Source organism: Mobula birostris, chromosome 1, assembly GCF_030028105.1.
Source record: "Mobula birostris isolate sMobBir1 chromosome 1, sMobBir1.hap1, whole genome shotgun sequence".
In the NCBI taxonomy this organism is placed as follows: domain Eukaryota; kingdom Metazoa; phylum Chordata; class Chondrichthyes; order Myliobatiformes; family Myliobatidae; genus Mobula; species Mobula birostris.
The window spans coordinates 24,782,063-24,809,901 of NC_092370.1; the positions used below are offsets into that span (position 1 = coordinate 24,782,063).

General features: G+C 40.2%; 1 protein-coding gene across 2 annotated transcripts in view; it reads right to left on the reverse strand.

Moving 5' to 3' along the window:
- Positions 1-1,026: 1,026 nt before the first annotated feature.
- mib1 (MIB E3 ubiquitin protein ligase 1) overlaps positions 1,027-27,839 on the reverse strand; it is a 176,387-nt gene continuing 149,574 nt past the window's right edge. The window contains exons 16-21 of one of the 2 annotated variants that reach the window (XM_072252839.1): positions 24,515-24,696; positions 20,512-20,704; positions 19,434-19,512; positions 13,958-14,044; positions 8,411-8,511; positions 1,027-4,566 (exon numbers count right to left, since the gene is read on the reverse strand). In XM_072252839.1, the coding sequence (XP_072108940.1) occupies positions 4,426-4,566; positions 8,411-8,511; positions 13,958-14,044; positions 19,434-19,512; positions 20,512-20,704; positions 24,515-24,696 (783 nt within the window). In that variant the 3' untranslated portion in view covers positions 1,027-4,425. Of the gene's footprint in view, positions 4,567-8,410; positions 8,512-13,930; positions 14,045-19,433; positions 19,513-20,511; positions 20,705-24,514; positions 24,697-27,839 lie in introns of both variants that reach the window. The other variant, XM_072252829.1, reaches the window with a different exon arrangement.

Consider the following 27,839-nt stretch of genomic DNA (forward strand, 5'->3'; position numbering starts at 1 on the left):
CTTAGTGAAGACAGAACCAAAGTAGTTATTCAATTGACACACATCAAAGTTGCTGGTGAACGCAGCAGGCCAGGCAGCATTGCTTGAATTTCCAGCATCTGCAGAATACCTGTTGTTTAGTTATTCAATTGGTCTGCCACGTCCTTGTTTCCCATGATCAATTCACCTGTTTCTGACTGTAAGGGACTTACATTTGTCTTAACCAATCTTTTTCTTTTCACATATCTACAAAACCTTTTACAGTCAGTTTATATGTTTCCTGCCAGCTTTCTCTCATAATCTTTTTTCCCCTTCCTAATTAAGCCCTTTGTCCTCCTCTGCTGGACTCTGAATTTCTCCCAGTCCTCAGGTGAGCTGCTTTTACTGGCTAATTTGTATGTTTCTTCTTTGGAATTGATACTATCCTTAATTTCCCTTGTCAGCCACGGGTGCACCACCTTCCCTGGTTTATTCTTTTGCCAAACTGGGATGAACAATTGTTGTAGTTCATCCATGCGATCTTTAAATGCTTGCCATTGCATATCCACCGTCAACCCTTTAAGTATCATTTGCCAGTCTATCTTAGCTAATTCACGCCTCATACCTTCAAAGTTACCCTTTTTTAAGTTCAGAACCTTTGTTTCTGAATTAACTATGTCACTCTCCATTTTAATGAAGAATTCCACCATATTATGGTCACTCTTACCCTAGGGGCCTCTCACGACATGATTGCTAACTAACCCTTCCTCATTGCTCAATACCCTGTCTAGAATGGCCTCCACATGTTGGTTCAGAAAACCATCCCACATACATTCCAAGAAATCCTCTTCTTCAGCACCCTTACCAATTTGGTTTACCCAATCTATATGTAGATTGAAGTCACCCATTATAACTGCTGTTCCTTTATTGCACGCATTTCCAATTTCTTGTTTAATGCCATCCCCAACCTCACTACTACTGCGAATGATGGATAAGTGTTGTGCCCAAGTTATGATTCAAATGTTCTTCCTCCTTGGATTTTAAAAATCAGGCAGGTTAACCAAAAGATATAAATGACATTTTATTTCTAAAGCTTTGACCTGGTTGTGCAATTTTCATTAAGAAGCACAGTTCAGACACTAAACAACATAACAAAAACAATGAGCAGTGAGACAGTTTGGTCAGAATTTACCTCATAGAAGGCGAAGTTCTTTAATTCCCAGTCCTAACCCACTACATTAATGTTGCAAGGAATAAGACAGAGGAAATTTAATTCATGAAGGAAACACTGCTTTAAAAGCAGACAAATTTCTTTTCAAAACAGAGACAAACAAGGCAGTTAACAAAAGGGTAGAAATAAATTCAAAATGTCAACTTATCCACTAGTAATTAGCTTTTGAATGTTTAAATATTTGGCAAAAACAAGTATTTTCAGGCAATTTGCATGAATGCTACAAAAACAACATTATTACTATACATAACATAATCAATAGGCAGTAAGTTAACGACTTAACAACTTTACACGCAAGTTCATTCTGTCACAAAATTAGTGCTAATCATGTATGAAATTCCAAAGTATAAGCAACTAACACAAAAAAACTACAGCATCAAATCCTTAGGCAAAATTCTAAATGATCACGAAGCAGTTATCCTTAGTTCTTGGTGTATTTCACTGCTAGTAAATAGCTTATGAGGCAAAACAAACCTGCAATTGCAATCAGTACAGCATAAGTTGCAGAGTAGAAAATGAACAAAAATTTACAGTTGTGAAGTACGTTTCACCTAAATGTGAAGTTATTTGACAATCTTTTTGTAAGAAACAGAGCCAAGTTTGTGAATTATGATTTCCCTCAAATCTACTTGGTTACAACTCATCATCACAATCTTTCCCCTTCGCCACCCAACTAACCCTTTGACTTCCATCACTCCAGTTCCACTTGGGCGTACTAGGAACACTGATTTTAATCAATCAAAAACGTATTCAGGTAGTGTGAATAATTGTTGAAATGCTATATTATTATTGATAACTTTCAATGACAATAAAAGCAGAACTGTAATCAAGAGATATTTACAGATTAAATACAGTGGTTTTCTGATCTTTAAGCTAACAAGCTAGGAGTCAAGAACTGAAATTTGGAATTATTCATTTCAATTATGAATTGCAGTTAGAGAAAAAAAGTTCTTGTGCAAACCTTATTTCAATTTTTTCAACATTTTAAGTTCAATATATTTGTACAATTTAATGAAGTGAAATAGTTAAATCATTCAACCATTCTGAAAAACAATTATGAGTTGTATTGTAGTATAATCTTAAAAACTTTTAAAAAAAAACTTAATCATCATGCAGGCTACAAATTTCTCAGAAATGACAGAGCAATGAAAATAGTTTTACCAAGACACAGGAGGCCCAAATAACCAAATAGTGAAAGAGGCTTCCCTGTACATTTTCAAAATAGGAACACTGAAACTATTCAATCTGATGATAGGTATTCAACTGGCATTCAGAATTGCTATTGTGGATGAAGGAAGCCATAAACCTTGCTGGATTTATTTTATCAATGTACCAGTGCCATGATTTACTAGAAAAACATGATAGAGACGTGCATATTCCAGAGATTTCAAAATAGAAATTATTTAGCAATTGTGTATTTAATTTATCTATAATGTAATTGTAAATAATTTCAATACTGTTTCAAACGCTGTTACTGATCCAGATCCCTCACCTTTCCTTCATCGAAGCTATTTTAATCCAAATTTAACCTGGAATTGGAACTTCAGAATTACTTTGTTCCATATAATAAAATTTAGAAGCTCATTGTATTGAATCTCCAAGATGCAATATTCATTTCTACAGAAAGATGGTGCCAACAGTATTATAGCAGCTTTTCTTTGCAAATTATAACTGCATTTAAGACAACGGATGGGACAGACAGCATATTCAGTTGATTTGGAGCTAAAATGTTTAAATGGCATCAACATACAAAATTCAAGAAAACAAGTTTGTGGGCATCAATAAACCACCTTAAACCTAATTTTGCATAATACGTTCCTTCAAAAATTCCCTTTCTTTAAAAGCATCAGACCCATAACATAACTAACATACAAGATGGTTTGTAATTAAAGTTAATCTATATTTCAGCAATCCAGCAATGCAAATATGATCGGTGTATGCATTAGAGCACACTTCAAACTTTTTTTGGATGTGAACTGTTACCAAGCACAGAGGCCATTGCTCAAAGAAAATATGTTTTTTATATATCTTTATGTGCCTGAACCCTGTAAGAATGAAGACCATGATTACAATTTGAACTAGTGTATACCAATATGTCCAAACATGCAAAAATATAGAATCACTTGCTTCCCAAATTAACAATATATTCACAATTAACAATTTCAACTAGTTTATAAATGTAACATTAATTTCTGTCAGTACAAGGCCCAAACCATTTAAAACTTATCACTGAATGGCAAGTTTTCAGCTGCCTTTTACCTATCAATTACTAGAAACATCTCATTCCCTCCCACCCCCAAAGTCACCTTTTGCAGCACAAACCAAACATAATTGGTTTTGGTCTTTATTTAAAACACTACTATTTTAATATTTCCACAAAATTTGGTAAATGATAATTTACCAAAGGTGCTACTAAAATAAGACATCCTAATCATGCTCTTCTAGTTGATAGACCCTGCAAATTAAAGGGGATTTTTATAATGGATGCCAGCTTTATGGAGAAAGAAGGTGAGAATTCTGCAGTATTAAAATTAGACAGCATAACAAGGTACATTTTAACAACTTAAAATTCCCAATCCTACCCAGGATAGCACCCTATTAATTGCTGAGGTATTATTCTCCTTAAAACAGCACATTTTAAACACCTGTATTCCAGATAAAATAGAATAACTGGATTGCAAATTTTAAACAGATTTACAATTTAATTTCATGTCTTTTTTAAAATGGATTACTGAGTTGCAGATGATAAATTTCCAGAAACTTAGCCTCTGCTGAATTAAGCACATCTGTAACAGAAATATGTTTGCAAACCTAAACACATTTATAAGAATTTATGCATATACCTTGAATTTGTTAAAACAAATTTTAAAAACTATCAAGAAAATCTTTAACTCAGAAGTTATATCTTGTTCTTGATCAGACAAAAAAATTGTTATTTTCCTACTGTAGCCGAGAGCATTTAAAAAAAATCAACTGCAGGAATGCAATTGGAGCTAGGTTGAGAGCTGATACCAACCATACAAACCAACTCAACATGTCACCTTGATGATTGCTTATAAAGAACTGCATATAAATTGTCAAGTTCCCATAGTGTAACATTATAACATAGAAAAGGCTACAGACTTTATGATCCATCCATGATACTACAAACAAAAGGGCTACCAAAAATAATTTACTCTGGACTATGATACAGGTGTAGTGCTCTGTGTTTTGTACTCAGACAATACTTTCTCAGTTTAATACAGTAAAATCCTGCGTTCTATGGCTTTGCGGCAGATAGGACATTCACTCATTCGATCACCACAAAGCTGACATGTCCCATGTCCACAGAGGAAAATCATGTTCTTCAAACGATCTAGGCAAACAGGGCACATAGTCTGAAACAAATTACAAATCAAACACTGTTAACTACATGTTCTGCTGAACATCAAATACAATTCATTTTAGCAGGAAAGCACGGTAATGTCTTATTTTCACACAGATGATTTTATTGACATGTACTGGCATTCCACTAAAATGAATGTGCCTAACAGGAATTTTGTCACATGCAAATACCAATCATGAAGGCTGTATTAGGTAATCATTCAAGGTTTGAACTTAGTACCTTCCTCAATTTCCTATTTTCACAGAACTAAATAAATTTTCATTTTATATGCAGTTTAAATGCAATGTACAGGAAGAAACAAAGAGGTAAACACATAAACAGTCAAAATATTTTCAACAAGCTAGAAGAACCCACTTCCCCATACATAGCTGGATTTACCTTGTATCAGGATTTAAGGGGAACAATAGGTAGGATTTTGCTGCAATCACTCCAAATCCAATCTTACTTAATCTGAATACAAATGACTATTTTTGCTGGTATGAAAGGCCCTTAAGTGCACCAATAAAGCCCTGAGCCGTGGGAGGGCCTTCTCTATGACACAATGGAGAAACCCTACCTGAAACCCTGCTGTCAGCTTTAATACCAGTCAGCTGTAAAAGCTATTGGGGCTTTCCTTTAAAACAGTTTGGAATGCTTCCAACATTATAAAATATTTAGAAATTAAGAAGTAGAACCAATTATGTATTTCAAGATTAATGCTTTTAAGAACAACTAGAAATATTTAAAAATAATACATTATTAAAGACAAAGACCAGAAAGACTCAGTGAGTTAAATTCCAGACCTCCAAATCTGATTATGTATGCACAGATGCTATGAATTTCATGGCTTTTACCAACAAAATCTTATTCTTACTTTATATCACAGCATCTTAAAACCCTTAATAATATACAAGGGTCAGTGAAAGATACTGAAAAAGACACACATTATGAGCAGGGCTGGACTTTAGGCAGGGCTAGGCTGGGCTGCAGCCCAGGGGCCTGAGCAGCAGAGGGGCCCAAAATAGGTAGCCATCATCATGGCGGACAAAAAAAAAATACAAGAGTGGAGCACAGAAAAGAAAAAAAGAAACAAGAAAAAGAGGACCATGAGAAAGAAGCATTAAAAAAGACACTGAAATTGACAGAATTTTTTAAACCTGTTCTCGATGATGCAGCAGTACCATCACTCTTGTCACAGTCTGAGACCGGTGGACAAACTTGTTCAACAGCTTGTGCTAGCACCAGCACCAGCGTTAGCAGAGGTCCACCGTCCTTGCCACAGTCAGCAGCTGACGTTGAAGAGGCAGACAGTATGATTTTGGGATTCCCGACCACAGAGGCCTCCGAACAACCAAATTGGGCCACCATTAACGTTAACACTACTGAGGATCCTTACAGCACTGATCCTGCTTGCTGGGGAAAGGAAACGTTGGATGATTCAGTCCGAGCGTACTGGGCTATGAAAGTCCCAGTGTCCTGCCAGAATAAGGATGTGGATATCAAAGCTTCGGAATGAGTATACAAACAGCAGAGACGTTTTTTCTCCAAATTTCACTTCAAACGCAAGCTGGTAAATGGTGAGTACATATCAAGGCAATGACTCTTATATTCCCCTTCCACCAGCTGTGTGTTTTGTTTTGCATGCCGCATCTTCAGTGATGGTAACTGTCAGTCCATCCTCGAAACTGGCTTTAGCGACTGGAAACATGCCGCTGAGCGCATAGGGGAGCATGAAAATAGCGAACACCACAGGAAAACGATACTGACCTACGTTACACTAGTGTCTGACAGCGGAAGAATAGATACAGAACTGCAAAAACAGTTCGAGTCAGCGTTTGTCTAATGGACCCACGTATTGAGAAGAGTGTTGGTGGTTGTGAAGTTTTAGGTCGAGAGGGGACTGGCTATACGAGGCTCCAGTGACATATTTGGCAGGCCTGATAATGGCAACTACATAGGCTCAGATCCACAATGGGACAGGACAGGCTGAGTCATCTTACTCTAATGTCACTTGAAAGTGATCTTGTTCGGAAACTGGACTTTAGTGATCTGATCAAGGATTTTGCTGCAAAGAAATCCAGAAGAACTAGGCATTAATTTTGAAAAACAAGCATCTGACTTTGTAATGTCAATGCTGTTCCTGTTTTTGTGGCAATAGGCTAATAGTTGACTGTTTACAAACTTAGTAAGTAATAAGTGGTCCTTACTCTGCAAGCCACACAGTACAGCAATAGGTTAGTATGTGCTAGATCTCATTTTTCAAACAGATTATTGGAGTATTGTCAAGTTTCCTAGTTTGCCACAGTGCCATATCTCTTGGCCTTTTTGTCTCTCATTTCCATTTTACTTTCTCAGAACACACGGTTGAGAAAAATACCTAGAGAAAAATGCTTTGGTGTTGTTTGAGAAATAAGGCCTATGGCAGTGGTCCCCAACCACCAGGCTGCAAAGCATGTGCTACCGGACCGCAAGGAAACGATATGATTTGGCGATATGAGTCAGCTGCACCTTTCCTCATTCCCTGTCATGTCCACTGTTGAACTTGAATGCACACGAGGTTATTACGCACGCGAAGTCATCAGTGACCCAAGACGCAAATGACCCAAGACATGCAAAGGAATGGGTCCGTGACCCATTTGTGAATGTCCCCGGTGAATCATCCATGTCAGCGCGGGAAGAAGATCAACTCCTCGAGCTTGCAAATGATGGTGGGCTGAAAAGTATGTTTGACATAACATCTCTGCCGGCATTCTAGATCAAGGTCAAGGCTGAATATCCTGAGATAGCCACGAAAGCACTGAAAACGTTGCTTCCATTTCCAACATCATATCGCTGCAAAGTGGAGTTTTTTGCAATGAATGCAAGGAAAACTGAATTGCAGAATAGACCGGACATAAGGAACCCCCTTTGAGTATCGCTGTCTCCCATCACCCCTCGATGGGACTATATTGTTGCAGGAAAACAAGCCTAGGGCTCCCACTGATTCAGCGGTACTGGTGTGCTGCAATGATTTTATATGTTCACATGAGGAAAATATGCGCTGCGTGTTTAATATCCAAACGTTACTTAAAATGTTATGATGCTATTGCCTTATAAGTGACTTATAATTCAGTGGTCCCCAACCTCTGGGCTGCGAAGAATGCAGCAGTACAGCGGTAGCCAGAACGCACCCAGCACACCCTTAAGAAAAAAGCTGAAATAAACAAGCTAATTAATTAGCTGCCGCCTAGCACGTAAATGTCGGCCCAGGTCAGAGGCAATTGCCGAAAAAAACATTTGATTCCACTGGGTTAAACGAGTTGACCAAGAAATAGAATACAGAAATAGAAAAAATGAGTTACAGAATTTTAAAACTGGAGCACTTGCACTCAAATTATTAATGAATGACTAGCAAATACATCCTTGTGTTTAAATAATGCCTCTAGCTGTATTCCTGTGCTTTTTTTAAAATATCAAATCTGAATGAAATAACTCTGATTCCAAAATTTGCAAAGAGGATTGCATTTATGAGGTAATCTATGTCTCATAATCAGGGCCAGATTTATTTTTTTCTATAAATCCATGCCACAAATTCAGTGTAATAAATTAAGTGTTTCCCCCACCCGCCAAACTCCCAATAGTTACCAAATTAGAACAGTAATCTGGAGAAATCTTTAAGAACTATTATTCTTAAAAAAGAAAAAGATCTAAGATGAACTTGGAGTGGACACTAGTTGTTTGTATTAATCATTTCTGAAAGCAGATCTTATTAATGTAATCTGCACTGCATTTAAAAATGGAGCATTAGATGTTTGGATTCTGGTTTTTGAAACTAGAAATTACAATGAGATCCAATCTCATTCACAGTAGCATTTTACCTGCTCCTTGATATCCTGCAACTGTTGCTGGAGTTTCTGTACATCAGCATTGACATTGGTATTGTCCTTGTCTCGTTGAAGGGGAGTAATATTTCCACTGCCTGCAATACAAGAGTCCATTTTTACTGATAAAAACATAGAAGTGAGCATTTTACTGAATTATATCATATTTGACATTATTGTAAAGGAGTTAGGTCAACTGCATTTATGGTCTCACTCACTTTCAAGTTGTTATGCTATGCAGTTCAATCTTTGTGGTGATAAAGAGTCTCTGTCACATGCTCAAAATCCTTTAAACTCACCAGCTATCATGCCACATTAAACAAAATATAGCCTAATGAAAGCTTCCTGCTGTTTCAACTCACCATTATAGCCATAGAGCACTAAGCACATAGCTACAGGTCCTTCGATGCATCTAGTTTGTGCCCAATTTTGCCTAGACTCATCAACCCCCAGCGGCTTGATAGACCACCATGACCCTTCCATCATGTACTTATCAAAATAACCATTATAATGCTATTTTACAAGCATTACAGAGACATTTTAAGATATTGTACCTCAATATATTTCTGAATTATTACTAATACCTGGCTGTTGCAATAGGGTGCTACGTCAACGTTTCTCACAAGTTATTAGTCAATTATTCCAATAGCAGACTACTCTTCGCCACAAGTGCAAGTTGCATAGTAATCCTTCTCTGAAATTTCAGGATGCATTCTCAAGAACAGTGTGTCAATTTCATTAAGTATAAAGGGATAATAAGACCGTAAGACATAGGGGCAGATTTAAGTCATTTGGCCCTTTGAGTCTGCTCCACTGATTTATTATCCTTCTCAACCCCATTCTTCTGCCTTCAGGCATCTTTGATGTCCTTGATAATCAAGAACCTATAAACCTCTACCTTAAATATACCAAATGACCTGGCCTCCACCGCTATCTGAGGCAAAGAATTCCACAAATTCACCACCCACTGCCTAAAGAAATTTTTTTCTCATCTTTGTTCTAAATGGACATCCCTCAGTTCTAAGGCTGTGTCCTCTGGCCCTAGGCTCCCCCACTATCGGAAACATTCTCTCCACATCCACTCTATCTAGACTTTCAATATTCGATAGGTTTCAATGAGATCACCCCTTATTCTCCTAAACTCCAGCAAATACAGGCCCAAAGCAGTCAAACGGCCCTCATATGTTTACCTTTTCATTCCTGGGATCATTCTCCTGAATCTCCTCTGGACTCTCTCCAATGCCAGCACACTCTTTCTTAAGTTGTGGGGCCCAAAACTACTCACAATACTCCAAGTGAGGCCTCACCCGTGCCATATAAAGCTTCAGTATTACATTCTTACTTTTATATGTTAGTGCTCTCGAAATGACTACTAACATTGCATACCACCAACTCAACCTGCAAGTGAACTTTAGGCAATCCTGCATGAGGACTCTCAAGTCCCTCTGCACCTCAGATCAGCAAATTTGTGGATAACACCATGAATGGGGATGTAATGGACAGCATTACCAAGATTATCATGGGTTGCAGTGGGATCTGGACCAGCTGGAAAAATGGGCTGAAATATGGCAGATGGAACTTAATGCAGACAAGTTTGAGATGTTGCACTTTGGTAGGGTCAACAAGGGTAGGTCTTACACAGTGAACGGTGGTGCACTGAGGAGTATGGTAGAACAAAGGAATCTGGAAATACAGGCCCATAATTTATTATAAGTAGCTTCACAGGTAGGTAGGGTCGTAAAGAAAGCTTTTGGCACATTGGCCTTTGTAAATCAAAGTATTAAGTATAGGAGATGGGATGTTATAACGAAGTCGTACAAGACATTGATGAGGTCTAATTTGGAGTATTGTGTGCATTTTTGGTCACCACCTACAGGAAAGATGTCAATAAGATTGAAAGAGTACAGAGAAAATTTTCAAGGGTGTTGCTGGGTTTGGAAGACCTGAGCCATTAGGGAAAGACTGAATAGGTTAGAGCTTTATTCTTTGCAACATCGAGTGTCGAGAGCAGACTTGATAGAGGTATGCAAAATTATGAGGGGTATAGATAGGATAAATGCAAACAGGCTTTTCCCACCGAGTTTGGATGGGACTACAACCAGACGTCATGGGTTAAGGATGACAGGTGAAAAGTTTAAGGGGAACTAGAGGGGAAACTTCTTCTCTCAGAGAGTCATGAGAGGGTGGAACAAGTGGAGCATGCAAGCTCGATTTCAACGTTTAAGACAAGTTTGGATAGGTACATGGATGGTAGGGGTATGGAGGGCTATGGTCCTGGTGCAAGTTGATGGGAGTAGGCAGAATGTTGTGCACTTGATTTGAGACATTCCCGGCCCTGGCACCTGGGAGGCAACGTACCATCTGGGTGACTCCTTCACGTCAACAGAAACTGATTCCTGTTGCCCTATTTAATATACCCTTAATCACCACTGCACTCTCCACTTCTTCCCACTTCCTTTCTGAATCACAGAACCTGACTCGGTGCCAGAGACCTGGCAGGTCATCTCCCCTCAACAGTATCCTGAGTAGTATACTTAATATTGAAGGGAATGGCCAAAGGAGTGCACTGGCTACCTGTTCCCTTTCCCTCTCCTGACAGTCACCCAAGGTTTAAGAAAGAAACAATTTAACTAAGTTGTAAGCACAAACAAGCTTATTGTCAATACCAAATCCCTCATTTTGCTCATCTAAATTGCAATTGAAGCAACACACATCAAAGTTGCTGGTGAACGCAGCAGGCCAGGCAGCATCTGTAGGAAGAGGTGCAGTCGACGTTTCAGGCCGAGACCCTTCGTCAGGACTAACTGAAGGAAGAGTGAGTAAGGGATTTGAAAGTTGATGGGGGAGGGGGAGATCCAAAATGATAGGAGAAGACAGGAGGGGGAGGGATAGAGCCAAGAGCTGGACGGGTGATAGGCAAAAGGGGATACCAGAGGACCATGGGACAGGAGGTCTGGGAAGAAAGACGGGGGGGGGGGGGACCCAGAGGATGGGCAAGAGGTATATTCAGAGGGAGAAAAAGAAGAGTGAGAGGAAGAATGTGTGCATAAAAATAAGTAACAGATGGGGTACGAGGGGGAGGTGGGGCATCAGTGGAAGTTAGAGAAGTCGATGTTCATGCCATCAGGTTGGAGGCTACCCAGACGGAATATAAGGTGTTGTTCCTCCAACCTGAGTGTGGCTTCATCTTTACAGTAGAGGAGGCCGTGGATAGACATGTCAGAATGGGAATGGGATGTGGAATTAAAATGTGTGGCCACTGGGAGATCCTGCTTTCTCTGGCGGACAGAGCGTAGATGTTCAGCAAAGCGGTCTCCCAGTCTGCGTCGGGTCTCGCCAATATATAAAAGGCCACATCGGGAGCACCGGACGCAGTATATCACCCCAGCCAACTCACAGGTGAAGTGTTGCCTCACCTGGAAGGACTGTTTGGGGCCCTGAATGGTGGTAAGGGAGGAAGTGTAAGGGCATGTGTAGCACTTGTTGCACTTACATGGATAAGTGCCAGGAGGGAGATCAGTGGGGAGGGATGGGGGGGACGAATGGACAAGGGAGTTGCGTAGGGAGCGATCCCTGCGGAATGCAGAGAGAAGGGGGGAGAGAAAGATGTACTTAGTGGTGGGATCCCGTTGGAGGTGGCGGAAGTTACGGAGAATAATATGTTGGACCCGGAGGCTGGTGGGGTGGTAGGTGAGGACCAGGGGAACCCTATTCCTAGTGGGGTGGCGGGAGGATGGAGTGAGAGCAGATGTACGTGAAATGGGGGAGATGCGTTTAAGAGCAGAGTTGATAGTGGAGGAAGGGAAGCCCCTTTCTTTAAAAAAGCAAGACATCTCCCTCGTCCTAGAATGAAAAGCCTCATCCTGAGAGCAGATGCGGTGGAGACGGAGGAATTGCGAGAAGGGGATGGTGTTTTTGCAAGAGACAGGGTGAGAAGAGGAATAGTCCAGATAGCCGTGAGAGTCAGTAGGCTTATAGTAGACATCAGTGGATAAGCTGTCTCCAGAGACAGAGACAGAAAGATCTAGAAAGGGGAGGGAGGTGTCGGAAATGGACCAGGTAAACTTGAGGGCAGGGTGAAAGTTGGAGGCAAAGTTAATTAAGTCAACGAGTTCTGCATGCGTGCAGGAAGCAGCGCCAATGCAGTCGTCGATGTAGCGAAGGAAAAGTGGGGGACAGATACCAGAATAGGCACGGAACATAGATTGTTCCACAAAGCCAACAAAAAGGCAGGCATAGCTAGAACCCATACAGGTGCCCATAGCTACACCTTTAGTTTGGAGGAAGTGGGAGGAGCCAAAGGAGAAATTATTAAGAGTAAGGACTAATTCCGCTAGACGGAGCAGAGTGGTGGTAGAGGGGAACTGATTAGGTCTGGAATCCAAAAAGCGTAGAGCTTTGAGACCATCCTGATGGGGGATGGAAGTATATAATGTCCATCCATGGTGAAAATAAAGCGGTGGGGGCCAGGGAACTTAAAATCATCGAAAAGTTTAAGAGCGTGAGAAGTGTCACGAACATAGGTTGGAAGGGATTGACCAAGGGGTGATAAAACAGTGTCGAGGTATACAGAAATGAGTTCGGTGGGGCAGGAGCAAGCTGAGACAATAGGTCGGCCAGGACAGGCAGGTTTGTGGATCTTGGGTAGGAGGTAGAAACGGGAAGTGCAGGATGTGGGAACTATAAGGTTGGTAGCAGTGGATGGGAGATCCCCTGAGCGGATAAAGTCGGTGATGGTGTGGGAGACAATGGCCTGGTGCTCCTTAGTGGGGTCACGATCGAGGGGTAAATAAGAAGAGGTATCCGCGAGTTGTCGCTGTGCCTCGGCAAGGTAGAGGTCAGTACGCCAGACTACAACTGCACCCCCCTTATCGGCAGGTTTAATAATAAGGTTAGGATTAGTGCGGAGAGAGTGGAGAGCAGAGCGTTCCAAAGGAGTGAGGTTGGAATGGGGACAAGGTGCGGTGAAGTCGAGACGGTTGATGTCCCGTCGGCAATTAGCGATAAAGAGATCCAGAACAGGCAGAAGACCAGAGCGGGGTGTCCATGAAGAAGAGGAGGGTTGAAGACGGGAGAAAGGGTCATCGGTGGGGGTGGAAGAGTCCTTGCCGAAGAAGTAGGCTCGGAGACGGAGACGGCGGAAGAAAAGTTCCGCATCATGGCGAACACGGAACTCGCTGAGGTGTGGGCGAAGGGGGACAAACATGAGGCCCAATTGATTTCATTTACACAGTTAAAATTACAGTCCACTAGTGTAGATGATGTCACACCGGTGAAAATAGAATAAAGTTTAAATACAACAGATTCTGCAGATGCTGGAAATCCAGAGTAACACAAACAAGATGCTGGAAGAACTCAGGAGGTCAGGCAGCATCTACGGAAAGAAAGAGAAAGTCGATGTCTTGGCTGAGACTCTTTCAGATTCAGCCTCATTTATATACCATACAAATATCAAGATTTAAATGCAAAGGAGATCCAAAGAAAATAAAAAATGGATTGTGTTAAGAATTGACTCACTAAGATCATCATTGGAATCTTCCGTACCTTTCCCACCACAACACATGATAAAAGGCACTCTTCGTTCCACAACTGCTCTGCATTGCACACATTTTTTCATCAGGCTTGCACAATCTGAGAAAGTTTTTAAAAAATGATCCAGTTAACAATTTGTATATATATTACCATTTACAAATACTTACAAAATTGCAATTAGTTTGAAAATGCATGTGTTAACAGCAGGTGAACAAGACAACACCAGCATGTGATCATTTTAAAAATGGCTCGTAAGTAGATACTAGACCCTTACCAATGTACTTATCAGCCCATTATTCATTCTACAGAGTTATTGGAGACTTAGTTGGTGTCAAATTTATTGTCCCAAATCCCACCACCAATCAGGTTTCAATATATAACTAAGCTACTTAAAAGATGAGCTCAAGGTTAGATCAGCTTCAGTGGTGTTTGAAGGGTGGATCACACTGTCCTAGATTTTATACGTCTAAATGGAGTAAACTTACTAATTTCTACTGACAGAGGGTGAGTAGTCTAAACTATATTAGTAATATTAATGATATTGACATGACCTTTCAAGTTCAGAATCTTTATTGTAAAGCAACTGTTTCAGTTTGAGCACACATAGGCCTTACCAGCAATTTAAAAACTTTGGCTCAATTGAAATCTAACTTCTGAATATAACTGGAAGCAATCCTGTGATGCAGAAATAGGATTCATAACTTACACAAAAGGAGACCACAATGATGAGTAATTGAGAGATGGCAACATTATAACTACATCACCCTAAGGACATAGGTAAAAGGTCTTAGTGAATTTGCATAGATTGTCTCTATATCTTCAGTTGAAGTGGGGTCTTCACGTGCATTCCAAGGAACACAATGAAATAGTATGAATGAAGGGTGACATTATTTACTGCCTCCCTTTTCCTCCTGCTGCCACAGAAAGCAATGATTGTGCTCTTGTAAATGATAGATAATGAAACTTAAAACAGTCAAAGCTGCCTAAAGCAGAGGTGCTAGCTAGTTAAAGTTTTTCAGCAATTTCATGTGTGGACCATATTTGGATATGCCTTTCACCATGTGTAAAACCCCATCTTATTGCTGACCTTCATAAAGTCCAAGTTCAACGGGAGGAAAGTAAAACTAAGCACCACAGTAGGTAGTGGCTAGCTCAACGTTATCACCGGTTAGGGTGTTGGAGTTCAATTCAGACATCATTTGTAAGGCATTTGTACGTTCTCCGTGGGCAATGTGTGGATTTTCTCTGGTTTCCTCCCATAATCCAAAGATGTACCAGTCAGTAGGTTAATGATCACAGCAAATTGTCCCATGAGTAAGTTTAGGGTTAAATTAGGGGGTGCTGGGCAGTGGGGCTCAAAGAGCCAGAAAGGCCAAGACTGCACACTATCTCTAAATAAACAAATTAAATAGTCATGCACATGTAATCAATTCCCAAATGGCCGCAGCAGGAGTGTTCAAGCAGCTGCACCGAGAATCTTTCAGACTGATACTTCAAACATTATTCAGGTTTGATCAAGTGACACAAGAACAAACAGACAATTTTCATCAGAGCTTGGGGAAACAGGAACTTACAATAAAAACACATGCATTGAAAAAATAAACATATTTTCATTGCTTCACTCCAGACCACCTGTGGTTTGGAATTCATTGTGCACAGTTACATTAGATTAAATGCTCTATATCACAACTCCAAAAAGACACAAGTGTAAAAAAAAAATTGAGTCACATTTTGGGAGGAATGCAACTTCCTTTACAGCACTGGTCCTTGCAGTTTTTACTTTGTTCACACTTTGGATAATCCAAAGTGTGAACAAAGTTGTGATATAGAACATTTAATCTAATGCAACTGTGCACAATGAATTCCAAACCACAGGCGGTCTCGAGTGGACAGAGGGCTTGGTTGTTGGTATTGACGAAAGTTCAAGGTCAGATGCAGGACTGGAGGAACCATAGAACTAGAGCTTGCAAATTAGATATCAAGGCAAATTCCAGGTGGTAGAGTCAGAATTAGACCATTTAAGTAAGAAATTAGAAGAGCTGAAAGAAGGCATCAGCTTTAACTGGCAGACAAGCTGAAGGAAAATTCTAAGGGATTCTACAGATATGTTAACAGCAAAAGGATTGCAAGGGACAAAATTAGTCATCTGGAAGATTAGAATGGTATTCTGTACATGGAGCCAAAAGAAATGGGGGAGATCTTAAGTGGCTTTTTTTGCATCTGTATTTACTCGAGAGATTGACAGAGCCTACAGAAGTGAGGTAAGCAGCAGTGAGGTTGTAGATGCTATTTAGATAACAGAGGAGGAGATGTTTGCTGTCTTGAGGAAAATCAGGGTGGATAAATCCCCAGGGCCTGACAAGGTGTTCTGTTGGATGCTGTGGGAGAAAAGTGCAAAAATTGCAAGAGCCCCTAGCAGAGATATTTAAATCATCCTTAGCGACAGGTGAGGTACCAGAGGATTGGAGGAGGCTAGTGTTGTTCCACTGTTTAAGAAAGGCTCTAGGAATAAACCAGGAAATTATAGGCCAGTGAGCCTGACATCAGTAGTGAGAAAGTTACTGGAAGGTATTCTAAGGGACTGGATATACGAGTATTTAGATAGACAGGGCCTGATTAGGGATAGCTGTATCTAACCATATCTTATGGAATTTTTTTTAAAGGAAGTTACCAGTGTAACATGCTGTAAGGTTTCACTGCTAATGTAACGGTCCCTCTGCAATGTTCCACTGAATATGTAATGGATTCTCTGTAGCAGCAATGTTTGGGTTATGACTAGAGACAACAGGGCTTTGGAACGTATGTTATCCAATGGGAGAAATGCTAGCAACACACATCAAAGTTGCTGGTGAACGCAGCAGGCCAGGCAGCATCTGTAGGAAGAGATGCAGTCAACGTTTCAGGCCGAGACCCTTCGTCATAGTCCTGACGAAGGGTCTCGGCCTGAAACGTCGACTGCACCTCTTCCTACAGATGCTGCCTGGCCTGCTGCGTTCACCAGCAACCTTGATGTGTGTTGCTTGAATTTCCAGCATCTGCAGAATTCCTGTTGTTTGCGTTTAAATTCACTACTGCGAAGCCTCTTCCGGTGATGCCTACACCGAAGAAGTTTAGATCCTCTCTAGTCCTGACGAAGGGTCTCGGCCTGAAACGTCGACTGCACCTCTTCCTACAGATGCTGCCTGGCCTGCTGCGTTCACCAGCAACTTTGATGTGTGTTGCTTGAATTTCCGGCATCTGCAGAATTCCTGTTGTTTGGGAGAAATGCTGTTCTTTCTTGTGAGTCTGGAAGAGATTTTCGCGGTCTTTTGTAGGTGAGAGAAGAAGGAGGAAGACGCGTGTGGAAAAAGCTGGTAGACCACCGGACAGAGTGGACTGGGAGCAAGGGTCCGAAGTTGATGAAAGCAAGGCAGTGGATGTTGTCTACGTGAACTTCAGCAAGGCATCTGACAAGGTCCCGCATGGGAGATTGGTCAAGAAGGTTCAGCCACTTGGCATTCAGGATGAGGTAGTAAACAGCATTAGACATTGGGTTCATGGAAGAAGCCAGGAGTGGTAGTAGATGGTTACCTTTCTGACTGGAGGCTTGTGACTAGTGGAGTACTGCAGGGATCAATGTTAGGTCTACTGTTGTTTGTCATATAGATCAATGATCTGGATGATAGAAACATAGAAACATAGAAAACCTACAGCACAATACAAGCCCTTCGGCCTACAATGCTGTGCTGAGCATGTACTTACTTTAGAAATTACCTAGGGTTAGCCATATCCCTCTATTTTTGACAATGTGGAAAACTGGATCAGCAAATTTGCAGATGACACCAAGACTGGGGGTGTAGTGGACAGCGAGGATCTGGACTAACTGGAAAAATTGGATGAAAAATGGCAGATATAATTAATGTAGACAAGTGTGAGGTGTAGCACTTTGGGAGGACCAGCCAGGCTAGATCTTACACAGTGAGTGGTAGGGCGCTGAGGAGTGTGGTAGAACAAAGGGATCTGAAAATACATGTCCGTAATCCACAAAGTAGCATCGTGGGTAGACAGGGTCGTAAAGAAGCATTAGCCTTCAAAGATCAAAGTATTCAGTACAGGAGTTGGCACGTTATGTTGACGTTGTACAAGATGTTGGTGAGGTCTATTTCAAAGTATTGTGGGCAGCTTTGGTCACCTACCTACAGAAAAGATGTAAACAAAAGTTGAAAGAGTACAGAGAAAATTTACAAGGATGTTGCTAGGTCTGGAAGACCTTAGTTATAGGGAAACGATGAATAGGTTGGAACATTATTGCCTAGGACATAGAAGATTGAGGGGTGATTTGATAGAGGTATACAAAATTATGAAGGGTATGTGCTGGTTGTTCGTTGTTTCCAACAGTGACGTTGAAACCTGTGCAAAAGGAGTTTTATAGTGAAAAAGTTCCACTCTCTCGGCCTCAAAACTCTTGGTCCAATAGTACGAAAAATTGTCACGACTGAAGATTTCCTCGGCTGCAGTGGATGGCCATGACACCTTCTGTGTCTTATCATGCCCTTCACTCTCCACAAAGCATTGCAGTACCAGCTTCTTGGCCGTCCGTTGTATCTTGCAGTTGATCTCATCCGCCCAGTCTGCTGGAACTGGCTTCACATGCTGGGGTAGGCATATCCCTATTGGAGGTACCTGGTTAACCTCACCTGGTTTACCCTGCCTGTTGAAGCGGTGTACCGGGGTGTGGCCACTGTTGCACGCAAACGGTTACTTGGACGGTTATAAATAGGGTAGATGCCAGCAGGCATTTTTCCACTAAGGTCGGGTTGCGCCTACAAAAAGAGGTTATTAGTTAAGAGTAAAAGGCAAAATGTTTAAGGGGAACATGAGGGGAAACATCTTCACTCAGAGGGTGATGAGTGTGGAACAATCTGACAGTGCAAGTGGCGGATGCGATTTTGATTTCAATGTTTAAGAGAAGTTTGGGTAGATACATGGTTGAAAGGAGTATGGAGGGCTATGGCCCAGATGTAGTTCAATGGGACAAGGCAGCTAAAAAGGCTTGGCATGGACTACATGGGCTGAAGAGACTGTTATTGTGCTGAAGTTTTCTATTACTGACTCTAAAAGCAGCATGTCAAAATAATATTTTTTTTTACTTTACATGCAATGGCGATTATTTATTAAATGTATTGCGATAAAAACTAATTTCTCTTTTATAAACTTATTTTTAAATTATCTACAAGACGACATTTTCTTTGAGATTCCACATGGGGAACAATTCCTAATGGGCACATGGAATACTTGTTACCATTATGTTCTGTCATTTCCATTGAATTAACCGTATTAACATTTACATACAGTCAGGCATACAGAGTACTCATCAAATCAGAAATAGGTATTAGAAAAATCAAAGACAGAAAAGACAGATGAAAAAAACTGGTTTCCACATCTAAAAATATGTAAATGGAGAAAAAAATAAATTTACAGAAATGCCAATTAGAGTAATCATACTCACTTTCACAGGCGCACATGTGACCACAAGGTTGGAATAGCACTGCTGCCTTCTTATCAGAACATACCACGCATTCCTCAATCTGTGGGTAAATGGATTAGCTTCATGTCAGTCTGCAAATTAATATCTAAATTTTTTTTTTTAGCGTGTCGCACCTGACGGTCAGCCATTCTGGTCTGGCGTGTAGTGTCAGGATTGGTCTCCTTTCGGACTAACCAGGTCACGATATGAACCTTCCTGACTCGACCCTTGTTTTTATAAATAAAAAGGCCGAGCGGCTAGCTCGAAGCTCAACCCGGCATGGATGGAAAGCGTGCTCCGGGGGGGGTCCGGACTTGGATTTGAACTCTGGAGCCTTCACTCTGGAAACCGGCACTGATGCCATTGCACCACCTGCCGACCAATATCTAAATCAAGCTAAATTATCACACCTTTGCATTATACAATGTTTTTTTTTCCCTGCTATTTCAATGTTTGCATCAAGAATATTAAGAAAAAGGTCTAATATAGTAATTCTTTATCAATATGTAATAATTTCATCAAGTATTTAAATAAAAGAAAAACAAAAATTGCAATTAGGCCATATAAAATTACAGCAAGTCAAAGCCTGATCTAGCATTCTCAATGTGACCAAATTTCCATGTTTCACTTCAATCACAAAAATCATCTGTACACTAAACTGAGCAAAAGGAAGGGAAGGAAAATACTAAAATGAAAAATTTCATGAAAGAATCGAGAAGTATCAATCTATTCACTTAGGTGTTAATTTAAATTTATGGAACTTTCTATTTGTAGTATATTGTGTTGCTGCTGCAAACAGCTAAATTTCATGATATATCTAACTCAGGTACTTAAGGCAATAAACTTAAATCTGAACCCATACAATAACTATTCACAACCTGACCTTTTCTGTGAATGAGCCCAAAATCAGAAGAGGTCTGCCAGAACTTTTTAGATTTTGGACACGTGAAAGTAGGCAATTTAGAGAGGAAACAGAGGGAGAAAGAAAGTACACTCTACCCAAGATTCAAATTAACTGAATTGCACAGGAACATGCATATTCATAAAGAAGCTCTCTTACCTTTGTTCGAGACTGAACTTGGTCTTTACAAATAAGGCATTTTTTAACACGTGGTGAGCAAAGGGAACAAGTAGCAATGTGTCCACAAGGTCCAAACAAGGTGTCACGTTTCATATCCGAACAAACCATGCACTCTTCCAACGTTTCTGTATCATTGTTAATCATAGAAGGACTACGTGATCCCACTTGTCCACTGAAATAAGGAAGAAAATTATTAATTTTCTTATAATTGTATCAACTACAATTTAAGTCAAATCAAATACAAAATTAAAGGATGGGTGTGTTTAAACAAGCTGTAAAACTTTCTTCCAATACCACAAACAAGGTAGTTGCCTCTCGGGAGGTAGGATTCTAAGGTTACATTTACTCTCAGATACTTTTCTAAATAAGATAGAACTGCACAGTGCAAATTCTGGCTACTAATTAAAAGTAGCACTTCTGGTATCCGCCAAGATTAACTGCATCTGCACAGATCTGGGACATGTGGCAACGAGACAGCTCAGCTTAAAATTAAGAGACCTCTAGGAAGTATCAGGTACGTACTTAATTTTTAAAAAAATCAGTGTTTCCATTCCTTGTTCTCTACAGCTGTACTTCCATTGTGGTTTAGTCATTCAAAATTGTTACCGACACCAGTAATTTCAAGTATTCGAAATATTATCTGCACCCTGTTCTGTTTGGCTGAAACCATGCTTAGTGTGGCCAGAAGGGTTTTGTATATCTCATGTGAAATTTAGAAGCCTCGACCAATTCAGGAAGCCAAATCCACCAGGTCAGCTGTTGCTGGATCCTATGACAGAAGAGCTCAATCTTGACAGAAATCCCCAATACAAAGCCTTGTCAAAGCTACTATGGACTCTGCTACAGTGGACTGGTGGATTAAAGGTTATTCCTGAGATTATTTGCAATGTCTCAACAATTCTTGGTGAAATAGGTTAAAACTACATTGGTTTGGAAATGCAATTTTGTTCTCTCAGTTACTTGTGAAGCAGGGGAAGCACATTTCCATATTGGGTCAGATTGTGTTGACCTGAACTCTCCACCAGACCAGACAAGACGTAGGATCCAAAATCTCCTTGGAGTTTAGTGGTCACAGATTTATGCATCAGAGAGTCAAATAAAACAAATAAAGCAATATAATCATCTCAAAATATTGTTATTAAAAATCCAAGTTAATTAAATTTCCTTACATTTTAATAGTTAAATATCTCTTAACGTTAAGAGATACTTGCAAATTATTGGCTTTGTGTGTGGCAGAGTTTTTCCAAGGAGGTTACCAAGCAGTGAACAAAAGGCAGGGTGTGTGTCTACATGCACTTCAACAAGGTCCCATGTGGGAGGCTAGTCAAAAAAGTTCAGTTGCTTTGCACTCAGGATGAGGTGGTAAATTAGATTCAACATTGGCTTCATGGGAGAACCGAGAGTGGTAGTGATAGTCACCTCTCACATTGGAGACCTGTGACTGCTGTTGTGTTGCAGGGATCGGTTCAGGGTGAAAACAAATCTTGTCGCAGGTCACAGTTCCCTTGCAGACTGCATCAGGTTTTCATCCAGGATTTCCCTGTACTTTACCCTCTACCATCGCAAGCCTTCCAGGGGTACTGCAGTGAAGCATCCCAAAAGTATGATGCAGCTACCACCATGCTTCATGATAGGAATGGTGCATTTTTGATGATGTGCAGAGTTTGGCTTATGCCAAACATAACTCTTTCAGAGTTGTCATAGATCTCTTGGTGGGTTTCCTCACTATTCCCCTTCTTGTATGGTCATTCACTTTTTGAGGACTGCCTGCTCTCGGCAGATTTACAGCAGTGCCATATTCTTTCCATTTCTTGATGATTAACTTAACTGTACTCCAAAGGATATTCCGTGACTTGAAAATGTTCTCTTATCTATCTCCAAACTTGTGCTTTCTAATAAACTTTTCGCGGAGTTGCTTGGAGTGTTCTTTTGTCTTCATGGTGTAGTTTTTAACCAGGATATTGACTCATCAGCAGTTGGACCTTCCAGATACAGATATTTTTTCTTCAAGCTATTGAAACACCTTGACTGCACACAGATGATCACCACTGAATTAATTATGTGACTTCTAAAACCAATTGACTGCACCAGTAATGACTTGGTGTGCAATATTAAAGGGGGCGGATACTTACGTAATCAATTATTTTCTAACACAGAAACATAGAAAACCTACAGCACAATACAGGCGCTTCAGCCCACAAAGCTGTGCCGAACATGTCGTTACATGAGAAATTACCTAGGGTTACCCACAGTCCTCTATTTTTCTGAGCTCCATATACCTGTCCAGGAGTCTCTTAAAAGACCCTATCGTATCTGCCTCCACCACCGTTATCGGCAGCCCATTCCACGCACTCACCACTCTCTGCGTAAAGAACTTACCGCTGACATCTCCTCTGTATCTACTTCAAAGCACTTTAAAACTGTGCCCTCTCATGCTAGCCATTTCAGCCCTGGGAAAAAGCCTCTGACTATCCACACGATTAATGCCTCTCATTATCTTATACATCTCTATCAGGTCACCTCTCATCCTAGGTCACTCCAAGGAAAATAGGCCGAGTTCACTTAACCTACTCTCATAAGGCATGTTCTCCAATCCAGCCAACATCCTTGTAAATCTCCTCTGCACCCTTACTATGGTTTCCAAATATTTCCCATAGTGATGCGACCAGAACTGAGCACAGTACTCCAAGTGGGGTCTGGCCAGGGTCCTATATAGCTGCAACATTATCTCTTGGCTCTTAAACTCAATCCCACAATTGATTCTGTTTTATATCTGTAACTAATTTAGATCACTTTGTAGAGATCTGTTTTCATTTTGACGTGAAAATCTTTTTCTGTTGATCAGAAAATTTACAAGGATGTTGCCAGGAAACGAGAACCTGATAATAGGGAAAGGTTCAACAGGTTAGGACTTTATTCCCTGAAGCGTAGGAAAATGAGGCAAACAGACATTTTCCACTAAGGTCACGTGAGACTAGAACTAGAGGTTATAAGTTAAGGGTGAAAGGTGAAGTATTTAAGGGAAACATGGGGGGAACTTCTTCACTCAGAGGGTGGTGAGCTGCCAGCATAAGTGGAATGCAGGTTCAATTTCAACAGTCAAGAGAAGTTCAGTTAAGTATATGAATGGGGGTGGTGGGGGGGGGGAGGGAATGTCAATAGGACTAGGCAGAACAATAATTTGGCGTGGACTAGATGGGCCAACGGGCCTGGTTCTTTGCCCCCATGCCCTATGACTATTAAAATCACTTGGTTTTGACAAAAGGCAAAGAGGTCTGTTACCAGCTTTGCCTTCTCAGCATTGTCAGAACAGGGTCTCTGCACTGTGCCTTCTGACACTCAGGGACACACAGCTATTCGCTGCTAGACTCCAGAACGTAGAAGAGGAGTCTTCCACATCCGGCCAAGGTTAGTATCCCAACGGGCATTGATACCAGGCTGAAGGTTGTGAGATGTTTCAGGGTTTAAGGAACAGGAGGGAGAGACCTGGTCCAATTTGCCACCCTTACATTACTTCAAATATTTCCAAGAAAAACACAGCAATTTGTAAAAAGGAGTATTCTTCACTCGTCCCCACCCCCTCAAGGCCAGAGCAACATTGGGACAAAGCTGTGATTTACAACAATTTTTCTGCAGTAATCTGAATTTCTGTAGTCAAATATAACATATATTTTTGCTCTGTGGAGATGCCTTTCAATGCTTTACATACGATATTTGGAAACTTCTACAAAAAAATCATTTGTGTAAAATGTTATTACTGTAGACGGATACCAATTTGTAATATTTATTGATCTTTATTATTAAATCTCCTTCAGTTATTTTCGAAGATTTGCTGTGCGTCTGAACAAGTTATAAGCTTACAAGAAAGACAATGCTAAACAATTAAGAGTTTAAACTTTTGAAGATATTTGAAATCAGCACACACCACTGACACATATCATCTACAATTACAACAATGATAAATAAATACAGGCAGACAAACCTGACTTTCTCCTTGTGACACTTGGCCAGGACCTTACAGAGGTTTGGATCTGGGCATAGATCAAGTGGTGACTGTCCTTTTTTATTCCGAATAGCAAGATCGGCTCCATTTGCAGCTAGAAAGCAAGCAATAGAGGCAGCACTCTTTTTATCTGCTCCTTGTGTCCCAAGGCCCATAAGCAACTGAAAGGAAGAATTATCAATTTTAACATAACATGTCTCCATGATTAAATATCCTGAGGACCATTGAGATTTGTAAAAAGCACTGAAGAACAAAAGTATAACTTGCTGAACTATTTTCAGAAATTGTGTCAGCACAGGTTTTATGTTTTAGAGTTATATAGAGTGTTCTCAGACTAATTTCATTTCATTGGCACAATTTCAAAAGAGGAGTCTCTTTACTCAGTTTTAATAAAAACTATTAGGAAATCTACAGCACCCACTAATGGCTTTCCAACAAGTTTTCAATTTTTCATCTCCAAAATGGAGATAACTTCACCACATACATATTTTTGCCAATTTCCTTTTCTCTGAAACTCCCCTTTTTAATCCCTTCTTTTAGTTCAGTCAGAAGCTTGGTTCTCTCACACTGATCAATCATTTGGTTGAGACTGCTTATGGCATCAACACCAGAGACAATGGTATGCAGGAAAATTGATTTAAAGAAAAATTTATGAAGTTTGGCAGCTTGCGATGTCTAATGTCAAAAAAAGCTAATTATCGAAAACAGAGCAACATGCAAAAATGCTGGCAGAACTCAACAGGTCAGGCAGCATCTATGAAAATGATTAAACTGTTGACATTTCAGGCCGAGACTCTTCATCAGGACTGGAAAGTAAGGGGTATGACACCAAAATAAAAAGTGGGCGAAGGGGAAGGAGGCAAGCTAGAAGGTGATATGTGAAGCCAGGTGGGTGAGAAAGGTAAAGGGCTGAAGAAGAATAGGAGAGGAGAGTGGACCATGGGAAGACGGGAAGAAAGAGGTGATAGGCAGGTGAGGAGAAGAAGTAAGAGGTCAGAGTGAGGAATATAGAAGAGGGAAGGGGAAGGGGAAGGGAAAAGAAAACTGAAGAGAAAAAACAGAAGGAGAAATTAATGTTCATGCCATCAAGTTGGAGGCTTCCTAGATGGAATACGAGATGTTGATCCTCCAATATGAGAGTGGCCTTATGGCAGAAGAGGAGGCCATGTGCCAACATGTTGGAACGGGAATGAGGATAGGAATTAAAATGGTTAGCCACTGAGAAATTCCCATTTTGGTAGATGGAGCGAAGGTGCTCGATAAAGCAGTCCCCCAATTTGCACAGGTTTCACCATGTAGGAGGCTACATCAGGAGCATCAGATACAATAGACAACTCCAACAGATTCACAGGTGAAGATTCACAGAGGAGGACTGTTTTGGGCCCTGAATGGAGGTGATGGGGAAGGTGAATGAACAGATGGAGCATTTCTGTCACTTGCGGGGATATGTGCCAGGAGTGAGATTAGTGGGGAAAGGCAAGTAGACAAAGGAACTACGGAGGGAGCAATCCCTGTGGAAAACAGAGTGGGTGGGTGGGTAGGCAGTAGTAAAAATGTGTTTAGTAGGATCCCGCTGAAGGTGGCAGAAGTCGTGGAGAATATGTTGGATGTGGAGGCTCATGGGGTTGTTGGTGAGAAAAGCCTCATCCTGGGAACAGATGCAGTGGAGACAAAAGGAACGGAGAAAAGGAAATAGCATTTTTAAAGGAGACAGGGCGGTAAGAAGTATAGTCAAGATAGCCGTGGGAATCATTAGGTTTATAAAATAAAAAAATGTCTGTAGCCAGTTTGTCTCCAGAGATGGAGAAAGATTAGTTATTGAAAATAGAAGTTCTTTGTTCAATAATTGGGCAATTTAAAATATATGCAGTCTCAGCCATCATTATATCTATCTGCACTATATTCCACTAATATATCATCCTTGTAGCTACTTACCTACATCATTTTCAAATTTAAAATAATTTTATATCTATTCATGGCCTCGCCTGTCCCCCTCACAGTAATCCACAACAAAATTATTCCAGGCTTTGTCATTTGTATAGTCCCAGTAACTCCATAAAACTTTCTAATTCACTAACTTCCTCGCATCAGTTATCTCGTTTTATAAACATGTTATTAATTCTTGTTTGATTACATTTTTGTGAAATGCCTTAAAACATATTTGTCAATCTGTAAACTAAAAAGTTGTTGTTGAACGATTATGTAAACCTATTATCAAGATAACTGCAGATCTAGTTTATCTAGATGAAGTAACTACAATTTTCATGTTTTGCAGCTATCTCATTTTCAATTGCTGTATGTGCAAAATAAAATACTGAGATATTGTTTCTCTGAAAGTGACATTAAATAAGGGCTTTAATGTAAGCAATCAAAAGCAACTAAATGAAAAAAGCTTTTCAGGAGTATCATCAGCCTTCAGTTCAGTCAATATTCCATGCTTTTCTTTGGCAACTGAATTTAAAGAATGATTCTGCTTGTGATGTAGCCTCTAAAACAACAAGCATATTGAAACTCGTAATTTTTTTTTACAATTTAAGTTTTAACTCAAGAGACTACAAATCTTTCTTTTGGACTCATGCCAGCTTAAAGATGCATTAGCTGTCTTTTCTCAGAAACTGACCTGACCCCTCTTCCCTAGTCAGACTGACTAGATCAATCAATATGCAATCACCAACACAAACTGAGGTTTCACACAAAAGGTACAGAGGATGGAAACAAGTCCATTAGCTCACAGACTTTCCATTAAAAAAAAACTCAGGCATGGTTTTCATACTAAGACTCTCCTAGCCCATTATGTTCATCTATACTCCCATCAGAACCCCTAAAGCTCTATTATTCACTTAGAAAACTAAGGACAAATTAGAGTGACCAGCTACCAACTTGCATATTTTTGGGACATGGCAGGATACTGGAGTCCCTGTAGGAAGCCTATGCACTTACATAACATTAATTTGCTCCAAATTTATAATAACAATGCACATAATAATTAACAATGTTAAAAACAGATTTTTAAAAATGTTTGCATTGTACCTTTGATTTGAGTACTGATTGACTGCAGCTGCTAAACTTGTTCAAACTCTGAACAATAATTTGCTGTTTCATTTAAAAGAACTAGATTTGGAATCAAATTATCCATGCAAACAACGTCTCAGAATTTGGTACATTTAAATCAACGGTAATATCTTTAAATGTTCTTTTGGCATACTGTTCTGAAAGATGCCCTCCAAAGGAGCATGCAATAAGGACACCTTGATGTTTTCTAGACAGAAAAAATAATTTTATAACTAGAACAACTTGAATTAAA